Source organism: Bos mutus, chromosome 2 (assembly GCF_027580195.1).
Source record: "Bos mutus isolate GX-2022 chromosome 2, NWIPB_WYAK_1.1, whole genome shotgun sequence".
NCBI lineage: Eukaryota > Metazoa > Chordata > Mammalia > Artiodactyla > Bovidae > Bos > Bos mutus.
This window is the reverse complement of record NC_091618.1, coordinates 592,663-609,200: the sequence shown is the minus strand read 5'-3', so window position 1 is coordinate 609,200 and position 16,538 is coordinate 592,663. Positions and strand designations below refer to the sequence as shown.

At 52.8% G+C, this 16,538-nt stretch overlaps 1 protein-coding gene and 1 long non-coding RNA gene across 3 annotated transcripts in view; one reads left to right on the top strand and one right to left on the bottom strand.

Annotated features, from left to right (window-relative positions):
• Positions 1-9,137, top strand: part of PADI2 (peptidyl arginine deiminase 2) — a 59,139-nt gene extending 50,002 nt beyond the window's left edge. For both annotated transcript variants that reach the window (XM_070382026.1, XM_070382023.1), the window contains exons 12-16: positions 848-992; positions 1,748-1,841; positions 3,502-3,587; positions 5,384-5,512; positions 6,130-9,137. In XM_070382026.1, the coding sequence (XP_070238127.1) occupies positions 848-992; positions 1,748-1,841; positions 3,502-3,587; positions 5,384-5,512; positions 6,130-6,363 (688 nt within the window). In that variant the 3' untranslated portion in view covers positions 6,364-9,137. The remainder of the gene's footprint in view (positions 1-847; positions 993-1,747; positions 1,842-3,501; positions 3,588-5,383; positions 5,513-6,129) is intronic.
• Positions 2,735-6,175, bottom strand: LOC138990488 (uncharacterized). Its single transcript, XR_011466635.1, has 3 exons — positions 6,037-6,175; positions 5,661-5,754; positions 2,735-2,956 (listed from the first exon to the last, which is right to left on the bottom strand). It is a non-coding gene; the product is annotated as an uncharacterized lncRNA (long non-coding RNA).
• Positions 9,138-16,538: the final 7,401 nt, after the last annotated feature.

The window sequence follows — 16,538 nt, the reverse complement described above, 5'->3', positions numbered from 1 at the left end:
GAATCGAACCCAGGTCTCCCGCATGGTAGGCAGACGCCTTACCGTCTGAGCCACCAGGAAAGAAACTAAGTAAATGACCCTCTTCCCCAAATGGGAGGGTATATGATGAGATTATAAATAAGGTGGGGAAGGGGTGCAGGAGTTGGAGGAGGAACAGCACTGAGAGAAGATGAGTGGGGGTCTCGGCAATATAGAAAACAAACGTGGGAGCAAGCAGCCAAGTGAGATACTTCTGGGTGCTAACAGATGCAGTGAGGAAGATAAAGCAGGTACAGACAGAACAAGGAAGAGTAAGGTGAAGTAGGAGACATAGACGGGCCCAGATCAAAAACGAATCTTCCAGCCACTGTGAAGATCTTGGGTTATAGTGTAAGGGTAATGGGCAGATTGAAGACCTCAGGGAGTGTAGAAGTCAAGAAGGGCTTCCTGGAAGAGGCGTCACTTGATGGAAGACTGAAAGTGAGATGTTACTCGCAAAGAGGGACATAGGCAGGGGCGGATTGTGGAACGCTGCCTGAGCCTGAGCCCCTCCAGCAGTCCAAGAAGGACCCCTGGGCACAGAAGCTGGCCTCCCTGTACCCACTGACACCCTCAGGGCCTAAAGGCCAGGCTCCATGCCCTTCACACACACCGTGGCTGCAGCTGACACTTCCTTATTCCCCCCTGGACTCAACTGCCTTTCTGGCTGGGCAGTGTCTCTGCAACTCAGGTTCCTTCTCATGACTTTTCTGCTGATGCCACGCTGGGTCCAGGCTGGGTTCCAGGGGCGGAACTCCTGCAAGCCCTCTGGCAAGACAGGCACCACGGGCAACCTTCTGAAGAACTGCCCCCTCCCAACCCCACCCAGGTCCGGTGGTCGGAGGATGACCAGGGTGGTGCGGGACTTCCTGCAGGCCCAGCAGGTCCAGGTGCCCGTGGAGCTCTACTCAGACTGGCTGACCGTGGGCCACGTGGATGAGTTCGTGACCTTCGTCCCCATCCCAGGCACCAAGGTGAGCTGACCTCTGAGACTGGAGCGGGGAGGCTGGTGCGGAACCCCTGTACTACCAGCTCTTGTCAGCAGCGGGGTATCTAGTGGAAGTGGACTGTACAGAGGAAGAAGGAAGGAGGCTGAAGCTGGTTTGTATGTTGTTGCTGTGGCCAGTAAATGTTTAACCCAATAAATCTGAAATTTTAGCATTTCAACATGTAATCATTATAAAAATTAATAATGAGAGGTTTTACGTTCTTTTTTCATACCAAGCATTCAGAATCTGGTGTATGCTTTATTCCTCACACATCTCCACTAAGACCAGCCGCAGTTGAAGTGTCCAATAACCCCACAGGGCTGGTGGCCACGGTACTGGCCGTAATGCCCTGGAGAGCAATGGCGTATGGGCCTGGGGCCCTAGAGAGAGTCTTTCATTTTCTGAAACGCAAAGAAATGTCTGCAATTTAATAACCCTGGAAATCTGGAGCAAATGGCCGGGCCTTTTGGCCCCTTGGAGATGCTCTCCCTCTCTGTCCAAGGTCACCTTTTACTCTGAGCTTCGACTCGACTGCGTTGCTGAGGCAGGAAAATTTCTGTGGCAGGAAGGGTGAGAAATACTCCTCTGAAATAGAGAAATCCTGCCAGGCAGCCTTCGCCACTCGGTGTGGGTGGCTGAGACAATGTGCAGGCAGGGCCCCGGGTCCTCAGGGCGGGAGCCCCCCACACAGCTCGGCCACCTGCCCTCTGCTGACCGGCCGGCCGGACGGTCTCTTGCAGAAATTCCGGATGCTCATGGCCAGCACCTCAGCCTGCTACAAGCTCTTCAGAGAGAAGCAGAAGGAGGGCCACGGGGAGGCCATCATGTTCAAAGGTGAGTGCCCACGGGGCCCTGGCAGCGAGCCGGGCCCCCAGGGGGCCTTTGGGAGGACGGGGCTGGTAAGCACTTTGTCCCGGACAGCCAGCTCCACTTCCGGTCGTCCAGCCCGCTCTGAGGCTGTGGGGTCATCCTGGTGGGAGGCGGCCCTGGCCTCTGTGGGCCTCGCGGTCGTCACCCCCACCTCAAGCTGCCCACCGCCCCTTATGACCCTCGACAGTGGCCTGTGGTTCTTCGGGACATGGTGTGGGACACTTCAAATGGCACCAGCCCCGAGGAGAGTTAAATGGTTCAAAACCAAAGTGCCATCTGCACTCGGGGACCTTGCGCTTTGGAAACGAAGCTAGAGAAGAGCGTACATCCTGCAGTTTAGGGGCAGGAAGAAGAGCAGAGCTGACGACGCAATGCAAGACGGCTTCACCACGAGTCCCGGAGCGAGAAACCGTCTGCTTAATTCAGACACATAATTGAGACAGACAGACTGGGAGGAGCTTTGCTCTTAAATTAACCATGGAAACAAAGGGAGCTGATCAGGTGGATTCAGTGAGGCGCCATGACGGTTTCTTAAGTGTTTTTCGTAAATTAGTTGTTGTCACTTTTCAGGTTGGCATCTCTAATCCACCTGATCCCAAGAGTCTGTATCCCTCAGACTGGTTGATACTTACGTACATGACCACCCTCCACGTCCAAAGGCAGCGTTCCTGATGGTGACTAGTGTCTGGGACGGACAAGATAAGACCACTGTCCTTTTTTAATTCCCACCGATAGGAACTTTTTACGTTGGCAGGCATGAGTCTCGACTTTCTGAAAGCTTCTTTCTATATTAACCCCTCAAAGCCCCCCATAGGGTACAGGAGCTATTATCTCTGTACAGATGCGTCCAAGGGGTTGGAGACCGCTCAGCAGCAGCCCCCATCTGTTTGCCATCTGTTTGCTGCACAACTAGGAAACGCAGTGGACCAGCATCAGACACGGAGAAAGGAGTCAATAGCTGGGCTCTGCAGTCTGGCTTCCTGGTCTGCTTACGGGCTCAGCCACCAGCTGTAAGGCCTCGGATGAGTCAGGGAGCGTCTCTGTGCCTCCGCTTCTTCATCTTTAATGCTGGAAGCTACCTGATAGAGATGGGGAGACTATTGAGCTACTGCGGTGAATTTCCAGACGGCTCCCTGCTACATAGCGGGTGCTCCCTAAGCGTTGGGGGTCACCAATCAGAAACCACACGGGCCCCCACGAGCGGACAGGAGATAGATGCAGGCCCAGCACAGCACGGGGGCGGGCGTGAGGCGGGCCTGAAACAGGAGGGCGTCGCCGCCTGGCCCCCTGCTTCTGCCACCCTCCCCCTGGCCCGCTGCTCGTCCTTGGAAGGAGGTCGCTTCTGCCACCCTCCCCCTGGCCTGCTGCTCGTCCTTGGAAGCAGGCCTCTTGTGCCACCCCACCCTCGGGCCAGAGAGAGAGCAAGGCAGCGGCCCCCCTCTTCCCTGGCCCTGGTGACATGGCCAGCCCTGGGAAAAGAAGCGTCCGCAGGGGCTGCCCTCCCACGCTCCTGCCTGTTCCTGCTCCATCGGCCTCGTCCTGAGAGAGCCCAGAAGCTGAGAGTCTTGGCAAAGAAGAGCACGAGGCAGGACATAGACCATCCCCTGTCCTCTGACCCCCACAGGCCTGGGCGGGATGAGCAGCAAGCGCATCACCATCAACAAGATTCTGTCCAATGAGAGCCTCGTGCAGGAGAACCAGTACTTCCAGGTGAGCTCGGGCTGGGTCTTGTGGGAGGGAAGAGGCTGCGCCTGTCACAGCCTTGGGGCCGCCCTAGGGGATGGCGGCCCGCCTGCCTGACTTACTCCCTACTGGAAGCTGAGTGGTGTGACAGTAGTGGGAGGTGCAGGCCAGCAGAGGCCAGAAGCAGACAGGAGACCTGGGAAGGAAGATGTACCAAGCGGTGCTCAAGAGCCGAAGTTTCTGTAAGGCTAGAGCCCGCAGCATTTGGGGGAGACCCACAGACACCAAAATACGAAAACTACAGACCTACTTCCAGGAAAACTCTTACATGAAGATATGCCCTGAAGTTTTATTTTTTAGGGGTCACAGATTCCTGAAGTTTTCTCTCTATGGATGAATCCTACTTTCTGAATTCCTAAATCTCAAAATTATATCCAGAAGTAGAAACCAGTCAACAGGGTCCTATTTAGTTGAATTAGATCTCTGTTTGCATGGGCATATTTAAAGCACCAAGTTTAAAAAAAAACTCGGACATATTGAGACAAAAGGGCACGATTGGCTCATACAAGTGGCAAGTTCGACAGTGGCGTGGATTTCAGGCGTAGGCTCATCAGGGCTCTGGCTCCATCCCTGCACTTCTTGGGCTCTGCAGGCACCCTCCTGGCAGAAGCTTAGTTGCAGCAGTTCAAGGTCGTCCATCCACCCGCCATACCTCCACAAAGAGAGAGGTCTTACATGCCGCCAACAATTAAACAAAAGCTTTGCATTTCACTGCGCCAACCTGAACCGATTCTTATAGCCAGAGGAATTTCATATGCTGACTGCCTCAATCCTAGTTTATTGCCCTTGAACTGACCCCTGGAACAAAGAGGCAGGGGCACCAGCCGTCTCAAGGAGGCGACAGCTCAACCCAGCGACTGGCTGCTGCATTTCAAGGGGAGGGGTGGAGGGATACTGGAGAAGCAACCCCAAGTTTCCCAAAGGTCCCCAAACGTCTCACGGCCGGTTGAAAGTTGACTTTATCACAACCCCTCTCTGTTTCACTTTTTGGCATCAGGTAGATCTGAGGTCAGACCATGACCCCTCGCTTTCCGCACTGGGACTCTGGGCCGCTCACTAAGGACTCTGTCTTAGCTTCCCTCGTCTCTAAAAGTTGAGATGTGTGTGCTCAGTCGCTCAGTCGTGTTTGGCTCTTTGTGACCCATGGACTGTAGTGCAACAGCTTCTCTGTCCATGCGATTTCCCAGGCAAGAGTGCTGGAGTAGGTTGCCGTTTCCTTCTCCAGGGATCTTCCCGACCTGGAGACTGAACCTGAGTCTTGTTAGGCAGATTCTTCACCACCGAGCCACCTGGTCTCCAATAAGGGGATACTAACAGTGTCCACCTCACGAGACTGAGGTTGAGACAAGGAACGTACGTACAGCACTCAGAACCGTACACTTAGGGTGCTCGTACATGTTAGTTTCTATTATTATTAATCAAGACCATCGTCACTGTTACTCTTTCCACCTGGGGTGGCCTGAGGATTCAGTGGGACGCTGCATGGCAAGCGCTCAGGGTCTGACTCGTAGTTGGTGATCAGTAAATGAGTGCTGAGTGTCATTGCTGTGAGCTCCTGGTACGAATTCTGTAACTTTCTCTGCTTCTCCATTACTCCCAGTGCGGGTGGGAGGGGCATGGGAGAGGTGCCCCGTGCTGGAGGAGCCCTGCACGCTCCCTGGAGTGCTGGGGCCCCGGGTCTGATGCCTCAGGCAGGGCTGAGGTGGACAGAGGTGTCGGGGTGCCCCTCACTCGCCCGCCCTCCCTTCTTCCCCGTCACCCAGCGCTGCCTGGACTGGAACCGCGACATCCTCAAGAAGGAGCTGGGACTGACGGAGCAGGACATCATCGACCTGCCCGCCCTGTTCAAGATGGACAAGAACCGCCAGGCCAGGGCCTTCTTCCCAAACATGGTGAGGTGTTCTGGGCTCCGGACCTCACCCAAACTGTCAGTAGGGGCGGGCCAGACTTGGAGGGACCCCTTGCTGAGGCTGGCCGAACGGGAGGCCCAGACCCCAGGCCCGGCTGAGCTGCCGTGTGGCCTCCCACCCCAGCACTCACCCTGCCGGGAGGACTGCTCCTCCTGGTTGCCCCTTGGGATCCTGGGGGAGGCTTCAGCTTAACACAGTGGAAAGTGCTTTGTAAATTCAAAGGCCTTTATAGACGAGAGAGATTCTTGTTATCATAGAGGAGAGTCTTCTAGAGCTAGAAAGAGGTTAAAACACACACACAAGAAACACAGCTGCGTGTATACGCACATGAAAACACGCGTTCACGCGTGCGGTGCGCACACCGATGCACATGCAGCCGCATGCACACGTGTGTCCACACACACACACGGGGCGGTTGCTAGGCTTTCCATGTAGCTCTGCCGTGTATGGAGTGCTGAGCCCCCTCTGAGCCTCCGCTTCCTCATCTGTAAAGTGGGGATACTCACAGTCCCGGATCGCAGGGCTGTTGGAGGGCTTGGAGCAGGGCGGGCAGAGCAGGCGCTCAGTGACGGTGACTGCCGCCCCCCTGCCCGTCCCAGGTGAACATGATCGTGCTCGACAAGGACCTGGGCATCCCCAAGCCGTTCGGGCCGCAGGTGGAGGAGGTGTGCTGCCTGGAGACGCACGTGCGCTGCCTGCTGGAGCCCCTGGGTCTCTGCTGCACCTTCGTGGACGACATCTCCGCCTACCACAAGTTCCTGGGCGAGGTGCACTGCGGCACCAACGTGCGCCGGAAGCCCTTCGCCTTCAAGTGGTGGCACATGGAGCCCTGACCTGCCCGGGGCTGCCGTGAGCGGGCCGCAGCCCCACGGCTGCCGTGCTGGCGCCGGACCAGCCTCTGTGGTTCTTAGTGTGACTGCAGGATGCCCTTCAGCGATAGCCATCAGGGAACTTGGGGAAAACGTTTCTACTTTCAATTTCACTTTACTTACAGGACCCGGAAGTTGCCTGGCACACTGGGCCACACAGCGAGGTCGTGGGGAGAGAGAGCCCAGGAAACTGGGCCTCTGCTTGCATGCGAGTTGAGGGTGGGGGTCTGGTTTTTCGAGGGCTTTCTCTTTCTTGGTGAATTTTAAATGGGAGAGTGGAAATTTAAAGCGAGGGAAGAGGGGGGAAAAAGGTAGCCCCAATTGTCAGTTATCAGAATCAACTAAGATCTCTAGAAGAAAGGGCCTCAGTGAGGGGAGGCGGCCTGGCTCCTTACCTGGTCATGTAGCTGGCAGTGTGTTCACTCAAGGTCACCATGTTTGAAGTGAGTACTCAGCAACCAAAGCCGAGTCAGGCGCTTGTATAACAAAAAGGAGGAAACCCAGCTGTTGGGGCTAACACCACAGGGGCCCGGGTGCCCCCCGCCCTCCCTGACTTCTCCAGACTCTTCGTACCCCCAGAGCACCCCCTGCCTGGACTGGACTGCGGGCCGCCCCTGAGGGGCCTTCCAGCACTGGGGAGGGGTGTGGGGTATCCGTGCCTTGCCTCCCTCAGAAGGGCCTCAGCACCCACAATGTCATCTCCCCCCGTGACCCTCCACGTGGACCGTCCTGAAAGTAGCTGAACGTTTGGCCAGAGTCTATGTAGCCCTGATGTGAAAAGCAAGCCAAAAACCCCAGGACCCAGAACCTCCCCCAGTCTTTAGTCTGTTGTCCAAAGCGGAATGAGAGGAGACGGGAAGAGGCTCTGGGACGGCCAGTTTGCCCAGCAGCCGTGCCCCAAGGGCCAAGGCAGCCGGCATGAGGGGATTCTGGGATCCAGGTGTACCTAGAACTGCCGTCATCCTTTGAAATCCACTGCTGTTTGTCCAGGGGGCCACCCCATTTATTCATTCCTTTCCAGGCTGCCGCAGATCCCCTTGCTTGCCCTCTGCAGTGTAGACACCACTGGCAGCTCCCCACTCCCCAAGGGTCCAGTCATCGAGCTTAGACCCTTCGCTGGCAGCAGATTTTATCAGCACAGCCTTCTCCATTTCTGAGATGCTCCTTCTGCCTCATCTTTCTCATGGACCCAGGCTCTCCCAGATGTTTGGGAGTTCCCCCCCCCGCCCCGACCCCAGCATCCTCATGGCCCCAGAGTTCCGTGTGCAAAGATGCCCCAGGGTGAGCTGTGTTACCCATCTTCTCTGCTGGGTTCTCGATTCTCTGGCCGCCCCTGACCCATCTCCTCTCACGGCCTCCACTTCCTGCTCTGATGCTGTCTCTCCAGGCAGCTAGACAAGGACTTCTTCCCCACCAGCCACGCTCAGACCTCCCCGCCACAGGACACAATTAAAGACCCACCTCTCCTCTCCAGATGTCAGGCGCAAGATATAAAGACCCTGCCCTAACCTCCAGCCCCAACAGCCAGTTCTGGGCCGGCTACTGGCCTTAGAGATGGACCGATGATCCCCACTGAAGTTTATTAGTACATGCTGAAAATCCTCTCATTTGGACATAATCAGATTCATTCTCTGGCTCCCACTGAAAAGACTTAGTTTCAGCTTTAAAATTTCCTTTAAGGGCAGCTGACTTCAGAGAATAAGTGAATTATAATTCCACTTCGAGAGTTAAAAAGGAACTGATTTATAACCAATGAAAAGGTTGTAAATTTGGATTCCTGAAGAATGAGATCTTGGATTATTCACTCATTCAGCAAACCTGTATTGTGTGTCTGAGTGCCGGGCACAGTGGTGGGCTCTGAGGGTACAGGGCCCGGTAGCAAGCAGGTTCTGGCCCTTGCCCTTGCCTCCAGGAGGCAGCCACCCACATTTAAATGGCCAGCATCTGCCCTTTCAGTGATGCACTCTTTAGAAATACCAGTTCACTATATTCAGGGAATGCACAGGGTGCAGAGCTTCCACAAGTCGCTGTCGCAGTGAAATGAGAGGGGTGGGTCTTCTTTAAACAAGCCTCCTGCCCGTCCAGCTGGGCCAGTGCCCCCCAGCAGATGGGGCCCCAGCGCCTTCAGAAGCTGCTGTTCCCACTTTGGGGAACAAGCCCCAGGTTTCTCCAACCCCAGAGCTGAAGACACCAAGTGCCTATTTGTGAATGTTTATCTGGAGACTTAGAGTTTGCTGTGTGTTTTTGTGCTTGGTTAATGTGTGTTTGGGGCTTTCATTTTTTCTTTTTTAGTCTGCCTTAAGGGGAAGCGCGCACTTCCCGTGTGGAGACGGTGTGTATTTCTGGATTTTTCTAAGGCTCTCCCCATCAGTAAGTTAGTAGTTGCTGATGACTCTGAAGCCCCCAGGCCTCAGACGGCCTTCCCCGTCTTGCTTGCCCACCCGTGTGACTGCCCTTGCCGTGGATATCCCCCCAGCATCCCTGGGCTTGTCATTCTTTCCCACCCACCACCCTCTATAAACATAGGCCTAGAATATACTTCCGTGTTGCAAAACTCAGCCAAGGTCCTGTTTCGATCTTTACTTTGAAATCTTTTAAATAAGAGAGCAGAGGGTATTGTGAAGATGACGAGAGGCGGGGCATGGTTTCAACTTTCTGGACGAGAGGCGATGCTGGAGATGGCGACATGTTGGGAAAGAGCCTGATTAAGCAGCAACAAAATAAATGGTCGGAGGGAAGTCCTGTGGCTGCTGGTGTGATGTTCATGGTTGCTTCATGGCCATACAAGGGCCCTCTCCTGGCCCTGTGGTCACTGCCCTTCTGCACACACAACCAGGGCTCTCAGAAAGGGTACCCCGAGGGTTTGGAATCCCACACAGTCGATGGATGTGTAGTACTTGGCCACCACCCAAGGTCAAGACCAACACCCACAATAAAGTCTGACTGTTTTCTGGTGGGGTTCCCCAGAAGGAAAGCCAAAGGTGAGCTTTTGGGAACAAGTGACTTATGAAGGAAATGCCTCCCTGAGAAACCAGGAAGGGAGCGCAGGGAGCAGGACCAGAAAAGGGAAGAGGCCAAGAGTGTGATTTCAGATGTAGCCTCAGCCTGGTCACAGGAGGGCTCTGAGCAGAAGTGGCAGCTCAGTCATTCCATCTGGGGCCAAGTCTCATGACCTACACCAGTCGCGGGCCGTGGGGACTTGAACTCTGAACGGGCAAGGGGGTCCCTGGAGCCCACAGGCAATCATCTGAAGGGGGTCACAGCTGTAGTTTTGTGTTTTGCCATGCCTCTCGGCTTGTGGGATCTTAGTTCCCTGACCAGAGATTGAACCCGCACCCCCAGTGGCTGTAAAAGCATAGGGTCCCAACCCCTGGATGGCCAGGGAATTGCCCACAGCTTGTGCTTATTAGCACAGGAGTCCCAGGAGCTGGGGAATGGGTTCCCAGAACAAGAAAGGGATCTGGGCAAAGAGCCAGTGTGCCCACTGCTCTGAGTGATAACATATTCTCATAATGTGGAGTTGTCGCACAGGACGTACGATTTAACCCATGGCATAAAACCCATAGGCTTCCCTGGTGGCTCAGACAGTAAAGAATCTTCCTGCAAGGGGGGAGGCCTGGGTTCGATCCCTGGGTTGGGAAGATCCCCTGGAGGAGGGCATGGCCACTCACTCCAGTGTTCTTGCCTGAAGAATCCCATGAACAGAGAAGCCTGGCAGGCTACAGTCTGTGGGGTCGCAAAGAGTCAGACATGACTGAGCGACTAAGCACACACACGTAAATCACAGCCATGATCAGCAAGGTCTTTGTGAGTAAGTCCCTAAGGCCCTGAAATAGGATCACCTAGTTGGTTGCTGAAACTGGAAGCCACTTGCAAGCTCTGGGATGCACCTGGGGGCTTCTTACCTCTCAGCCCCATCTTGGGTTTCTGGACAGATGTTCTGGTGAAAATTAAAATCTCCAGTTCTCTTACTCCCGGACTTCACCCACAGGCCCAGCCCCCTGAGGTCATTCTTCTCCTTTGTACCCAAGTAGCATTGCTGGAGCCCATCCTCGACGGGGGTTTCCTGACTCACCTATGTCGGGAACTCCCCAAGGGACGCTAGTGTGCTGAATCCATCCTGCGGGTGTCTTCACACCTTGGCCACTCACTCACCTCAGAATTGCTGAAAGTCATCCGGAGACTTCCAATAGAAACAGTGCAAGCCACATATGTAATTTTAAATTTCCTGGTAGCCACATTTTTAAAAGTGAAAAACAGGTGCAGTTAATTTAATAATGTCTTCTTTATAGCAGTATATCCAAATTATTATCATTTCAATAGGTAATCAAATTTTTAAAATATTAGTGAAATATTTCACGTTCTCTTTTTTGGTAGTAAGTCCTTGAAAGCTAAAATATATTTTATGTTTAAATCACATCTCTCTTAAGACTAGCCACATTTTAAGCATTCAGTAGCCACAAGTGGCTACCATATTGGGCTTCCTTGGTAGCTGGGGGTAAAGAGTCTGCCTGCAATGCAAGAGATGCGGATTTGATCCCTAGATGGGGAAGATCCCCTGGAGGAGGGCATGGCAACCCACTCCATTATTCTTGCCAGGAAAATCCCATGGATAGAGGAGCGTGGTGGGCTACAGTCAGGTTTGCAAAGGGTCGTACATGACTGAAGTGACTGAGTGCAAGCTTGGGCACAGCTACCGTATAGGATGGCAGAGTTATAGAATCATCTCTACCAGGCTGAGTCCCAGTTGTAGAAATAGGTACATTCCTTAAACCCTCAGAATCCAGCTAGACTGACTGCAATGGCTAACAAAAGTTGATTGTATAATACCAAAAAGAGAAATAGAAGATAGATATCAGCCCTCCTTGGCCCTCATGTGCAGCATCTCACCCCTACAGAAGGTTCTCTTGCCTGGATCGTGGCTGCTGCGACGTTGCCAGGACTGGCCTCTCGACAAAGGGAGTGCCCTTGGCCAAGTCCCCTCTGCTCACGTCAGGAAGAGAATCCCCACCAGCACTGTGGAAAGGGAAAACCTAACTCCCTCACCTCCGGCCTCCTTCCTGTCACCATTCTCTGGGATACAACCTGATTCTGCATTTTAATATGTCTTCTGTTCCCAGGTAAGGGGCATTGGGGTTGTCATTATATCAGCCTCTTCATTCCAGATGGGATCTGATCCACACCCTGGCATAGCCAGAAGCCTGTGGAAGTGGAATCCCTCCTCCCCAAGCAAAAGAGCAGCCAGGGATAAACTCTGCCTGCCCAGGAGGACTTATCCAGGATCCTCGTCCAAGGGGCATCAGCTCCAAGGGGCTGATGGCAGTGTTACTGATAATACAGTGTGGTGATACCAAATGACAGCATGTGGTATCTCTCCTCCAGCTGGACAACCAGATAAAAGACATATTCATGCAGAAAGCCCAGCTCTGCAGCCTTGTCTCAAGCCTGGATGATGTGAGCAATGTGATTTTCACCTGTGGCTCACTCCCCAGCCAACTGGGTTCCTGTTCAGCCCTGACCTTGTGCGCACCAGGACCCAGAGACCCCACAGAGACTGAGACGGAACTGTGTGTGAGTGTCTCCCGAGGAGGTAGGGTCAGCAGTGGACGGAACTGTGTGTGAGTGTCTGCCGAGGAGGTATGGGTCAGCAGTGGACGGAACTGTGTGTGAGTGTCTCCTGAGGAGGTAGGGTCAGCAGTGGCCTGCCGCAGAGGCAGGGGCTCTGGGCGCAGCAGACCTGGGTGTGGCACAAGCCCTCTGGGAGGAGGTCGCCAGCAACCCCGCCATAGAGCTGCCAGGACTTACACAGGACTGGGGACACAGACTCTTGGAGGGCACACACAGAACTTTGTGTGCACCAGGACCCAGGAGAAAGGAGCAGGGACCCCACAAGAGACTGACCCAGACTTGCCCGTGAGCATCCAGGAGTCGCTGGTGGAGGCGTGGGTGGCGGTGGCTGCTGCAGGGTCGGGGGCCCTGAGTGTAGCAGTGTCTGCATGGGGCGTTTTGAAGGAGGTCGCCATTGTCTTCATTATCTCCACCATAGTTTGGCCCCAGGTAAATAACAGGGAGGGAACACAGAAAATTGGATTAGATTTACTGAGCATGGCCTCACCCATCAGAACAAGACCCAGTTTCCCCCTCAGTCAGTCTCTCCCATCAGGAAGCTTCCTTAAGCTTATCCTTCTCCATCAGAGGGTGTCCCTACATGGCATGGCTCATAGTTTCAGTGAGTTGGATGAGGCTGTGGTCCATGCGATGAGATTGCTTAGTTTTCAGTGATTGTGGTTTTCATTCTGTCTGCGCTCCCGGTTCTACCACCAAGGTTGTGTGGAGATGCCCCCGGGGTAGACCTGATGGCATCCCAGACTGACTTAGTTCCATAACACCAGGACCTTGGTTTGATTTGCCCTCTTCTTCTGATGCCTCCCGGGGTGGAGGAGAGTAGCTTTCCCAGAATGTTTCCCAAGCTAGGACTCCTAGGGGAAGCGTGTGAGTGGTAAAGGGACGAACAACAACCAGGATGCCCCTCCTGAGTGTCGCCACGCCGGTGTATGTGAGAGCAAAGAGGTGGTGGAGGGCTGGCCAGCGAAGGAAAAGTGATTTTTGTTCTCAAACTATTAGGGCCATTCCTTCCAGTTCATTTCGACAGATTCCACGAAAGGAATATCTAAGGAGTTGAGACAAAAGCCATCAGAGAGCCTCCTCTGGCCCGCTAAGAGCTAGCGCTACCAAAGGAGGAAGCCTGTTGCACTTCCAGCCTGACCAGACCCTGCAGTTCCCAACCTATGTCCTCAGAAGGCCTCACGGTCTCCAGCAGTGCTTCTCTCCACATAGACAGGAGGCACGGCTATGACAAAGCCTCCCTTTCAGGTCGCTGACCCCTGGGGCAGGCAGCCAGGAGGGTGAGAGACGTTCCTGGAGCCAGAGGTCCTCCTCGCTCCATACGCGGTCCTGCAACTTTGGGCTCCTAGCAAGGCCAGGCACTTCCATACACGGGGTCTAAGTAAAAGTGCATAATAACAGCCTGGATCACAATTCCTGTGAAAGTCTATGATCCGACAGATTAGGTTAGTAGCTCTAATTCCCCCACACAATTACAGAATGGTCAAAGAGATCAGGAAAAGCTGACCGAGAAAGGAAAGTTCAGTCCACGCGCTTTTCCCATCTCTGCTGCTCCCCTAGCAGGGACCTTGGGTGTCTCTTGGCCTTGGCGGGTTGGCATGAACCCCCAACAAGACTCCCCTTTTGGGGGCTGCCTTCAGTCATTATGAGGCACCACAAAACTGCATAGCAGGGCTCATCACCTGCTTCACACAGGGCATGTCACTCACTCACACAAAGAACCGAAGAGCTAAGAAGTGAAGCAGACCATGTGTGTACTGAGAAAGCAGGGAGGCTAGAGCTCTGCGTGTTCTTACCTTGTCCTGAAGATCCCGGACGAGCCCCCAAGAGGGTAGCTTACGGTGGACAGTGTCGAATCTGTGACCTCCAAAGAAGATTCAACTTCAGGACCAGGGACCAGGTTTGATCACTCAGGAGCTTTTGTGTAGCAGAGTTTTATTAAAGTAAGAAAATGGACAGAGGAAGCTTCTGACAGACATCAGAAGGGGATGGAGAGTGCCCCCCTAACCAGTGTCAGCAAGGGAGCTGTATGCTTTTAAATTAGGTATTAAAATAAATCAAAAGAATGTTTGAAGTTTGTGACAATTTTATGAGACCCACTCCCACAATTTACATTTTAGGATAACAGGATTAGAACTTAACAACAGAAAGATCCTACCAGACCCACTCCCATAATATACATTCTAAGATAACAGGATTAGTTCCAAGGCTTTCAGGAAGGAGAGACTGTCCTCAAGCATTGTTGCTATATAATCCCTAGTACAGAGTTTAAACTGAGTTGTGTAATCATCAGTTCCAGACTTAAAGAAAAAAAAAGGTTTTATGTGGCTAAGACTAAGGAATGTAGAGAAAAAAAAGTTTATCCTTTCCTCCTCCTTGAGAATTCCAGACCCCTATCTCCTCCTGGAGAACCACAGACCCCTTTTGCCTCCTTGGGGACCCCAGACTTCTTATCAACCTGCCTAGGAATTGACTCTCTCACTCTCACATCCATACCTGACCACAGGAAAACCCATGGCTTTGACTAGATGGACCTTTGTCAGCGAAGTAATGTCTCTGCTTTTTAACATGCTGTCTAGGTTTGTCATAGCTTCTCTTCCAAGGAGCAAGTGTCTCTTAATAGTCAGTTCTCAGAAAATGTTTTGAATGAAAGAATAAAATGCCTGTTCAGTTAGGCCACGGAAGCCGAAATATCAATCCAATCAGATTGATACCGATCAGGGCTCTTGACCTTCTCCAATCAATAGAAATTGAGTAGAGGTCAGATGAGAAATTCAGGCAAGGCTTTACCGAGATGCTTGTGCTGACTGCAGCAGGGAGTGAACAGAAGCAACTTGCTTGCTCCCCAAGGGGGCAAGGTCCTCCTTGCACAGCGGGGTGAGGATAGGGTGTGTCCAGGGGTGGGAAAAGGAGTACGTCAAGGCTGTATATTGTCACCCTGCTTATTTAATTTCTATGCAGAGTACATCATGAGAAACGCTGGGCTGGAAGAAGCACAAGCTGGAATCAAGATTGCCGGGAGAAATATCAATAACCTCAGATATGCAGATGACACCACCCTTATGGCAGAAAGTGAAGAGGAACTAAAAAGCCTCTTGATGAAGGTGAAAGAGGAGAGTGAAAAAGTTGGCTTAAAACTCAACATTCAGAAAACGAAGATCATGGCATCTGGTCCCATAAATTCATGGGAAATAGATGGGGAAACAGTGGAAACAGTGTCAGACTTTATTTTTCTGGGCTCCAAAATCACTGCAGATGGTGACTGCATCCATGAAATTAAAAGACGCTTACTCCTTGGAAGGAAAGTTATAACCAACCTAGATAGCATATTGAAAAGCAGAGACATTACTTTGCCAACAAAGGTCCATCTAGTCAAGGCTAAGGTTTTTCCTGTGGTCATGTATGGATGTGAGAGTTGGACTGTGAAGAAGGCTGAGCGCCAAAGAATTGATGCTTTTGAACTGTGGTGTTGGAGAAGACTCTTGAGAGTCCCTTGGACTGCAAGGAGATCCAACTAGTCCATTCTGAAGAAGATCAACCCTGGGGTTTCTTTGGAAGGAATGATGCTACAGCTGAAACTCCAGTACTTTGGCCACCTCATGCGAAGAGTTGACTCATTGGAAAAGACTCTGATGTTGGGAGGGATTGGGGGCAGGAGAAGGGGACGACAGAGGATGAGATGGCTGGAGGGCATCACTGACTCGATGGACGTGAGTCTGAGTGAACTCCGGGAGTTGGTGGTGGACAGGGAGGCCTGGCGTGCTGCAATTCATGGGGTCACAGAGTTGGACACGACTGAGCGACTGAACTGAACTGAGGGGTGGGCCGGGGGCGTGGCTTAGGTGGCTTGCCCACCCCTTCGTGGCGTTGGGTTGGGGGCATGCTCAGTACCCTGCTTTGGTTCCTAACACTCAGCTTCTGTTCCTTGCTCTTCAGAAATGGCAGCTGGGTTTTCTGGGGGGTTGTATCTTTTGGTACAGAATTTCCCCCGGCTGCACATGCACACAATTTTTAGTTCCATCCCGTTTCTTTGTATTTTATAACTGGAAGAGAGCTGTGCCCAGTGCAAGCTTTACAGCAAAGGGTCCCAGGTCCCAGGCTTGCAGTATTAGCCACCACGTCTCAAATGCTGATTGCCTGCCAGGCACCTGCCATGTTAAACTGTGTGACGTGCCATTTTAGAGCTGATGAGGGTCAAACAGAGATGGTTTCCTATGGTTCAGCCTAACAGTTCACACTCACTACCTCATCTAATTCTGACAACAAAGCTGTGAGGTTGATGCCAAAATCTTGGTTCCCTGTCCACCGCCGCCAAACAGAAACACAGAGACGGAGTTTGGAGGAAGGAACAATAGTAACTTTATTCTTTTCCAGGCAAAAGGGAAACACAGCCGGCTCGCGCCTCAGTGACTCTGCCCCCACTTCCTGGTTTCATATCCCCATGAAGGTCTTGCATTTTTTTTTCTTTTGCAAAATTTCAAAACAGCCATGGTTGGCATCAGGCAACTTGGTAA